This window comes from Haliaeetus leucocephalus, unplaced genomic scaffold (genome assembly GCF_000737465.1).
Source record: "Haliaeetus leucocephalus isolate CR32 unplaced genomic scaffold, Haliaeetus_leucocephalus-4.0 Scaffold712, whole genome shotgun sequence".
Taxonomy (NCBI): domain Eukaryota; kingdom Metazoa; phylum Chordata; class Aves; order Accipitriformes; family Accipitridae; genus Haliaeetus; species Haliaeetus leucocephalus.
Window position 1 is genome coordinate 4,299,464 of NW_010973148.1, and position 9,820 is coordinate 4,309,283.

Here is a 9,820-nt window from a genome sequence, read left to right on the forward strand (position 1 = left end):
AAAACCCTGCACACGGGGCAAAAGGAGAAATGTTGATAGGCCAGATTTGCCCTCCCAGAGAAGAAGAGGTGTGAGTAATGCAGCAAGAAACCTGGGCAGATATATACAGCACTGAAGGCAGGCACAAGGACTTCAAACTCAATACTGAGCAATATGGACGAACACAAAGAGACAGAAGAAAGCTGACAAAAAGTAAGATTACTCTAAGTGGAGAGAGAAGCTCAGGGGAAGAAAACAAAAAGAACATCTAACGGGAAAAGGGAAAAAGGAGGAAAATACTTGAAATAGGAGAGGAAGAGCATTATAAGAAGGGGAATAAGAAGGTGAAGCCATGCATGCAATAAGAAGATATGTAAAGCAGAGGGAAATCCATGTGTACGGGTGTAAATATGACCCCTGACAGGACAACTCTACCTAGCATCCGTTTTTGGTATCACAGGCCATCCTGGTAGCTCACAGTCTGTTTGTACCCTCACTTTGTGTGGTCATTCAGCATTTTCATGGTAATATCTGAATGCTGAAAAAAATATCTGTAAGTATATTTTAAATATGGTTGCATAGTTTATTTTCAGCAGCATAAATGGTGTCCTAAAGACACGACAGAAGAATTCATGACAAAGCAAATGGAAACAGGCTAGCAAGGATGTAAAAAAGGAGTCTGGATACTACAAATAGGTCTGATCACCAAGAAAACACCTTGGGGAGAGTCCCACAGCAGAGCAGCAGTCCGGTTCAAGTCACCACTCTTAAAATGTTTATTAAAATCTGCGATATCATTGCTGGTACTTCACTGTAACATGACAAGACAAAGCAGGAGTCAGATTCTGCTTCAGGAACCACACAGACTTGAAAATTCAGAGCTGGTCATCCCAAAGTTCAACAAAACTAAGCTCAAGCTTGAAGAGGTTTATGGAAAGTCACAAAAGCTATCAAGGTGTAACACAGATTAACTTTATCTCTCTAACCTATTGCATCAAGCCACAGGCCCACAGAAGAAGGAATATCTTCCATTCCAAATAAGCATGCTCTCAAATATGGGTTTAGAAATCCTCACACTGCTAAATTCTGTAGTTCATTGGACTCATCCTTATCAGAGTTACTACAAGATGCAAGCATTTCTTCTTTGTTATTTAGCGTCAATGTTCAAGCAGCATAGAAATTCTGTGGGATCCCTTTCACACCCAGGCCTGTTATCTGTTTAAAAAAAAAAAAAAATAAAAGAAAGGAAACAGATAAACCTCCAACTGAGTGCAATGAAAACATTCAAATGTTGTACAACAAATATCATAGCAATCTAACCCTACGTGGAGGGTCCCCTGCTTCAAGAGGAGCCAAAAAAGTGTCATTACATGGAGTTCTTTAGAACTCTTTAAGATTACAATCTTTAAGATTATCAAGCACCACTCAATAATTTTGCTAATTTAAACATCATCTCTGGCCCTTACATGTAGTCCTTATCTCCCTATTAACCAAACAAGTCATAGTAACTTTTAACGTGCTTTGCCCATGCAAGACAAATGTGAGTTTGGAAAATACCAATTCCTTTCTACAACTGGAGAACCAAGGAACAGAGATAAAAAAGGCAAGGCTCATTTAATTCTCCTGTGGGCTCCTAAACATCGCTGCTTGAAAAATCTATCAGTTCTCAGCCATGAGAAATCTGCTCCAAGCACTGCTTTCAACTAGAAGGTCCCAGATCCCAGACTACATCTCCATCCCTCCTGGAACATGTGTTCATCCTATTGCCAAACTGATAATACAGTTTGGGTGGGATTGTTTTTTTTTTTCATTTCCCCTCATTTACAACCCTTCCCTTTCATGCTGTTGTCAACTTTCAGGGAATTAAGAACTGCATTTTATTCTCCTGATGTACTTTTTGCTAATGGACTGAAAAATGAAGAGAGAAACAAGTTTCAGACAAAAATGTGGACTATTAGTTTCTCAAAATGTAGCAACCACTTTTAACAGACTAAAAAAATCCCAAAAGTTTTGGGATTGGGAGGCAAACCCTGGTGAATTTAAGCATATAATTTTTAAAGGAGCAATCTGTGCTGTAGACATTTAGATTTCCTGGCACAATTAAAACCTGAGAATTAAGGGAGTGAAATTTACAAAACTGATGAAAATATAGTAAGACGTAGGAGTAAGACCCAATTCCTTACAGTGTATTACAGAATATTTTATACAGGGCAAATCCAGATCCACTGGCTGCCTTCAGATCCTGACTGGATACCGACTTCAGCTAACCAACATATCAACTATTACTAGCAATTTTTCCAAATCTTCTTTGCAAATGCATGAGCAGCTGTGCAAAAACAGCTGTGCCCAGCCAGGGGACAAACAACACATCTGGATCAGCACGTCAGGTGAGCAGGATGAGCGAGGGCAGCCGGGGGCATCTCACCCTCAGAGCGCGAGGCTTGGCAGGTCTGATGTATGGAAAGAAAGAAAATCTGCTCACCTTGAAAATCTCTCCTGCATGAGGCTCCTTGGCTAAGGTGGTCTCATCCAGTCCATCGTATGCAGAAGTCACATACATTTCTGAGTAGTCTTTTCCACCAAAGCAGCACGAGGTGATCCTCGGAGTAGGCAGCCTCACAGTTTGGATTCTTTTTCCTGGGAAAAATGTGCAATTGTTTTCTAATGTCCATTTTCTAGAAAGCATGTAAATATGAATGTACTATTAGTGCACATGGCACAGATGTGGCATTTACTCAGAAGGCATCTCCCCTTCAGACAAAGGCCATATCCTAAAGGACAGTTTGTGGGAAAATCAAATTCCTTCATCTGCCTCATCTCTAACTATTTTTCGGCCTCTCCCCTATATCTGCGAAGCTTCATTTCCTTTTTTCAAAATGAAGCAATACAGTATGTGAAGCCAGGAAGGGCAGAGACACCTGGCCTGGGATGGCTGTCATTCCCTAAGAGCATTTCCCAGTTAAACATTTCAACGCTGACAATTTTTTTCTTTTTTTAATTGCAGGTTTATATTTCTTGCATTTATTTTTTTTTTTTTAGTGGCATTATTAAGAAGTGGGTGTGCTGTATCAGAAGCCTGTGGGAGTAGGGTTACCCAACATCATGAGGCAGCATGGGCTCTCCATGTGGTCAGAGCCTGGACCATTGATGCTCAAGGCATCTTCAAACCATTCCTCCTGGCTGCCTTTCCTCTCACATTCATGGCATGTAGGTGTTGGAGGCCTTACCTGTCTCTGGGTCTATACGAATGACTCTCCCACCATCAATACAGGCCACCCAGAGCTTCCCTTCTGCGTCTATGCACATCCCATCGGGCATTTGCTCCTCCTTTTCTAGATGGTACAAAAGTTTGGGGCAGGCTGCAGGGAGAGTTACGAAACCAGTGTTACGTGGGCTGCTACCAGTTCTGTATCAGATCCCAGTCTAACATCTGCCACGCTCTTGCAAACAGATAAGTTCATTTTCTGTGAGAAAGACGTGCTGCAAAATGTGTATCACTTGCTAAAAGCCTAACTTAGCCTGGCAGAAACAAGCCTGCAGTAGAGCCATTGCAGTTTGGGATTGTACTGAATTAGGGCTCCTGTTATTTTACCAAGAGAAGAGAACAAAATGCCCCTGTCCCTCTTGTTAACCCACTAGCTGCCTGTCATACCATGACTCCTGCAAGTGCAATAACTTTTCCTGGACTTTCATTGCTCATGGCAGCCTGGATGTCTTTTTATGAGCAGTATCACATAAATAATGGCTTGGGTTTAAATGTTGGTGATAAGCAATCTCTGCTAGCTAAAGATCAAGAACTTTACTTTTTAATGGCCAATGCAGCTACCGGTTTTGATTAAGCCGGGACACCAACCACTAGCGGTCTAGGCTGCAGTGCAGATGGGTTAGTGGGCACATGCATGGTCCATGGAGCAGTGCCCACGGGCAGCGGTCTGCCTACTCTGACCCAGCGCCTTATGGCCATTACTCCACCCAAAAATAGAGAGTCACCAGCATAAAGCCGAGGCTAGGAAGCTCAAATTCATTATGTTTTTGTATTTGAGGGGGCATAGTTACATTAAATCTTCTTTAGAAATCTTATAACCTAAAATCTGTAGAACGGATTTCCTCAGCAAAATGAAATCTAAGTGAATGTAATTATTTTGTACAATTTTCACCCATGATTACACAAAGTCCACACTCATTAGAGTACAAAGGCAGTTCAGCCCATTTAAATTCCCATGCAGTATAACAGGTTGATACAGCACAAAAATATTTCACAGAGTTTTGAAATGAAGTTACATCCATTTTGCTTGCACTTAAATTTTCCTTTTTGCAGATATAATAAAACACATTTGTCCAGGAAATGAATTTAAGTTAAATTTGCCAGACTTCTGAAGGCAATTTAAATTTCAGAATTGGGAAACCTTAGTCACAATGATAACTTGATTCTTTAAATCCATTCCTGTGATATACATGCGTGCATATTCTGTGTTTGTATTTATGGAGCTAGTACAATCAAAGCATTCCAGTAGATGGCACTCAAGAATAAATAGCATCCTATAAGGTAATTCTCTGCAGTATAAATGGCTTCTTCCCTGCAACTCCTAGAACAGGTCTGAATATGAGCCACCTATCCAGATGAAAGTAAGTTGAAGGATTGTCAAAAGTTTGTTCACCAAATACACCTGGTGTGTAAATAAATTTGAAAAAAATCACAGTCAGCTTGCTGACAAGCTGTAACTGGAAGATGAGATCTGTCAAATAAATCACTGCATCTTACAGGCCCAGGTCTTGTTGCAGAAAGAGTAATAGCTCTACTTGTCAACAAATTTAGAAAAGCACGTGTACCAATCTTTCCAGTGTGCACATCATAGCTGAAGGCATGCACAGCATATGCCAGGCTGTCAATGTGAAAGAAGGTCCTGTGGTCCAGGGACCAATCCAGACCATTGGAGATGTCCACCTGGTCTAACTGCTTTATTACTGAATGGTCGGGGAAAAGGGTATAGAGAGCGCCTTGCCGCCTCGCTCGGACCCCCGGTGCCGTCTCTTCAGCCATCGTACCTGAAATGGAAATGGGAGTGCCAGTTAGAAAGTAGAAGGTTGTTCCCCACGCTTGATCAAAAACCTCCTCTGTTACTAAGAGGTCCTAGGGAGAAAGGGACTAACCAGGTGCCACCAGATCGATGAGAAGGAGGAAAAGGAGCAGGTCAGGAGTAGCTGCCTCCCGTAGAGGTGATCCTGGCCAAGGAAAGAGCGAGTTTCTGCATTGCCATGAAGTTTAAGTCGCAGACACCAAAGACCCAAAGGAGCACCACAACATGCCAGGGGCTGAGGTTTTGCTCACAGCAAAAGCCAAGATGCAGGAAACCATCCTGTGCTCTTTTTGTTGTTGCTCTTTGTAGGCTACTTTCATCATTTAAATGGGCTCTGACCTTAAAATACAGCTGCTGTAAATCATGGTTATCTCAGAATCAAGTGGAGAATACCACAATAGTGAGATTTTTTTCTTCCTGAATTTATCCCCCAGTGTTATGCTTGTTATTTAGTTTCTGATTCTCGCTTCTCCAGAAAGGAAAGAGCTCTGCAGCGACGGGACAGGAAGCACTTGAGGGGGGCATTTACACCTTCTTTTTACTGTGACAGACTGTCTCTGTTGGCCTTCCCTTTTAGAAGACCTCATGAGCTTGCTGTCTAACACTTGGCCAAAAACCCTGTTGAAAGCATTGATCCACCGCACTCAGCTAGGAACGGGTGTGCAAAGCAGACTTTTCTCTCTTATTCTTGCTCTTAACTCTAGTGACATGTCAGACCTCAAGCATAACCATGAACCAAATGAAATTCCTGATTTTTGGCAAATTTGAATAAGAAGAAAAGGCTGGCTGGCAAAACAAATACAGAGCTATTTTCACTCCCATCAGTCGCTCTCTGCTTCCAGCATGGATTCCTGTGCTTGGCTCATCATTTATATGGGAGGAGAAAAAGCACAAGGGGGTCCTGGCTGCATTGCAACTGGTGGCAAAAGTCCCTCTTGCTTTCAGGAAGGAGGCTGAGGATCTCTCCCCACATCCCTGTTTCCCATGGGTAACTGGGGGAGGCTGTACACGAAGGGTGCAAGCCGCAGCTCATCTTCTGCTCTAGGCACTGCATCCTCCTCTACACCTCCAGAAATCTTCCCACCTGCGTGAGCCCTTCACCACCTTTTCACATCCCGTGGAGGCAGACATTTGAAAAACACCATCCACCAAGCAGAAGGGGAGCCTTCCTGCCAGACAGCCCTTGTCAACAGCCCCTGTCCTCATTCAGGTCAGAGGATGCAGGGTCCCTTCTCCTCCTCCCTCCGGCAATAACCGAGCAGAGCGTTACAAGGCGGCTCACGCTCGTGACGGTGCTCGTGACGGTGGTTTTTGCGGGGAACTCAACAGAGGAACTGAGAACATGGAATAAAATGCACTATATAAAATACACTGTAATTAGTTCCTTTTTGCTCTGGGGGAAATTTCTGCCAGGAACTTACCAGCAAAAAACCTCCCTTTTGGATCCACTTTCCCATCATTGAACCTGTTGTTGGGTTTATTCTGCTCAAGCTCGAGGATGGTGGTGACCGCCTGGGTGTCCCAGTCCAGAAAGGCAAACCTGGTCCCCAGGGCAATGACATAGCCCCCGCACTGCCGCAGTGCCACTGAACCGACGCGAGCATCTGTGGGTGAGAGGGAGTGGGAGATGGCGGGCGGCTCTGGGGCCATCAGTCAGCCCTACCCCTCCCCACCTCACCGAGGGCATCTGGGCTTGACTGGGACATCCCCAACCCAGGAAAGGCTGAGTTGATGCTAAGATCCTTCTCCCCGGGATCGTTAGCACATCTCGCTGGCTCTGTGTTCCCCAGATCTTTCCACCTTCTGGGCAGACACAGCCATCAGGACTGTAGCTTTTCCTCTGCAGGTCCCAAATGAAACATGCCTTCCCATTTGGGCTTAGCAAGGAAGGACAACATGTGCACGGCCCTCCCCACCTGAGCACGGTCCCCTCTGCTTGGCTGGCTCGGGCCACACCATGCTCAGCAACACGTCGTGGGAGGACAGGGCGTGTGGCCCCATGGAAAGTAAGGGGGACCACCATGGTGCGGAACTCCTCCCGGGAGGGGTGGGCAGGGGCGGACAGAGAAGACTCCCAGGATGAAGCAGTGAGTATGGGCTCTTACCCACAGACACGCTCTGCACCTCGTTGGTGAGTGGGCTCCAGCGGCAAACTTTCTGTGAGTTAATGTCTACATAGACGAGTGCGCTCTCCCTTTCTTCCCAGACCGGGCACTCTCCCATCCTGTTCTTCTCCTTCACAACGGATTCGATTTTGATGGAGGAGGACATGGTCTGAGGGGAAGAGAGCTGATAACGGATTTAATGAAAAGCTCTCATTGTGCGGGGTTTTCATGCCTACAATGCTTAAAAGCAGAACTTGTAAATGGCAAAGACCTCCAAATCCCACATGACAGAGTAATTTAGGAGGTTCCTGTGACACTTCCATGGCCTCATGGCTGGAACTGAGCTTGAAGCACCAAGGCTTCTCCTTAGCAAACCTTCCCTAGGCGAGAGACTTTCAACCAGAGCTGCTGCTGAGGCACCTGCCTCCAGGCAAGGCAGTGCTGCGGACACGGCCCTGGGCCGGGAACAAGCTGTCGGCAGGGTATCGGTGATCCCAAGGGTCCCCCAGACCATGGGGAGGGACCGGTGGGCAGCAGCACCGATGAGACAGAAGCCTTTTTGTGGAAAAACAAGACTCCGCCTTATTAACGCAGACCCATTGACTTGCTCCACAGTCACATACACACCCACAATACCGACTGCAGTTTGCCACCGAGGCCGCTGCAGACCAAGTGCCTGTTCCCACAGAGCCAGCGTGAATATGCAAACACCAGGGAAGGCTCCTGCCTTTGAAATCCTGCTGCTTTGTTTTCCCTCCAAGCGCTTCATCTTCGTCAGCCCCTTCACCGCCCTAGCCATGGCTCCAACCCCTGCCGCAGACTCCAAATTTCACCCTGTGCCAGGCTGCGGGGTGTAATTACCCCAGTCGCTGCTTCGGGGGCGAAGTGGCCTATGAAGCGTCCATCCCGGGCGCCTGCTCCTGCCACGGGTTGTTCATGCCCGGGCTGCCATGTCCCCCCGTCCCCGTTGCAGCAGGGTGGCCGTGGGGACACCAGCCACCACCCGAGCACAGGGTGCCCAGTCCCTCACGTTTGTGCTCAGAGCCCCTTGATGCCCCCCAAAACAGGCAGCTTGGCCCCTGGGCCTGCCCTGCCCCTGCTGCGGCGTGGGATGTGAGCGACAGCCTCCGCCGCTCGGCTCTCACAAAAGCAAGGGACCTACTGGCTGCCTGTCACCGCTAATGGAGACGAGGACGCTGCTGCACCTGCCCGCCCAGGCACAAATTTATCCACAGATCGGAGAGATATTTCCTGGGAGGCAGCCAGTCCCTGACATAACACTATTCCGACGGATTACTGTCTTCAGGCAGGCATTGTTTCCTAGCAGGTGAGCCGGTGATAAGGTTTACAGATAATTAATTGGCATTAATGCGCTTCAAAGTACGTGGGAAGAGCCAATAATCACTGTGAGTAGAAACGCCAGCGCTGGGGACCAGGGATCTTCTCTGCTCCCCAGCCCCAGGCACCCGTGACAAGGAGTCACACGGCCAAGGTAAGGTCCAAACAACCCATTTATCAAATATATCCTTCTCCCTGCCAAGAGAAATAGCCACAAGAGGCCGGGCAGCGAGCTGCTCCACGCAGGCGAACAGCATCAGTCTAAAGCGTAAATGAGGATACACAGCAAGATACCAGTAAAACCGCCTAAAACCTGTTAAGCCATGCCCCAGCTGGAGGAGTGAGCTTCTCTTGGGTTAAAGTTTTGTGTCATGTGGCTGCCGTATTTGGGACCCAAGGCTTGGAGACACAACACTGACCTTATTGTATCATGGTCTGGAAAACACAGAGCTGCTCTCGCCCCCATGGGAAAATGGGGTTCGGCGGCAGCAGCCCGGCATCCACACGGCTCCCACAGAGGCAGAATGTCCAGATCTGCAGCAGCTGCTGTGTATTTGCCTCATCAGTTGTTTCACTGACCCAGCTGAGCCTTATTAAACTTTCCTCATCCCACCAGCCCCAGTTTCATTTACTGTCCCTTCCCCAGCTTCTGCAGCAACAAAACAGGGGCCTGGCAGATAAGCCATGGTAAAATACCGATTCACAGACCCATCCCACATGCCACCACGCCATTGCCAGCTGTTTCACAAGGCACAGGCAGGGGAGAAACCAACCTGCCTGCACCAGCTGCCTGCTTACCCCTCTCATGCTCTCCCCCCGATGCTGCGGAGACCTGCCCTGTCCCACCGAGCCTCACCGCCTGTCCATCTACCCCAGCTGCACGTCCAGCCTCGGCGTCTCTCCTGTCCACCAAAGAAATAGCTCCCACGTGTCCCTCCAGCTGTGGGGTTTTTTTTCCAAACAGCTGAATGTTTTGGCTCAAATTTCCCCCGTCTTTAAGAAGAGGGAAACCAGAAGGGAAGATTTGTGCCTTGCTGGCTGAGGTTTCACTAATTTTTACGAGCAGCTGAAAATAAAGGCTTTTAACAGGAAGAGTTGCCCAACGCTAAGAGGCAGTACTGCCCTCCAAAAGAGTCCCCACAAGCCGGCAGGGATGCAGGCCCTGGTCCCCCCATGCCTGGAGGTCCACCTCCTGCCTCACCCTCCCTGCCGTCACCCCATAGAGCTACGCAGCTGCAGCGCTTCACAGACTACAGCATCTCAGAGGGAAAAATGAGGAAATGACCCCAAAAAGCCTTGTTCAAAACATCCCAGCTTCAT

General features: G+C 47.4%; 1 protein-coding gene across 1 annotated transcript; it reads right to left on the minus strand.

Annotated features, from left to right (window-relative positions):
- Window positions 1–731: 731 nt before the first annotated feature.
- Window positions 732–7,328, minus strand: LOC104839879 (regucalcin-like). Its single transcript, XM_010580455.1, has 6 exons — window positions 7,163–7,328; window positions 6,479–6,661; window positions 4,810–5,025; window positions 3,207–3,338; window positions 2,462–2,616; window positions 732–1,194 (listed from the first exon to the last, which is right to left on the minus strand). Exons 1-6 carry the CDS (start codon window positions 7,326–7,328, stop codon window positions 1,144–1,146), a joined length of 903 nt encoding a protein of 300 aa, XP_010578757.1. The 3' UTR covers window positions 732–1,143.
- Window positions 7,329–9,820: the final 2,492 nt, after the last annotated feature.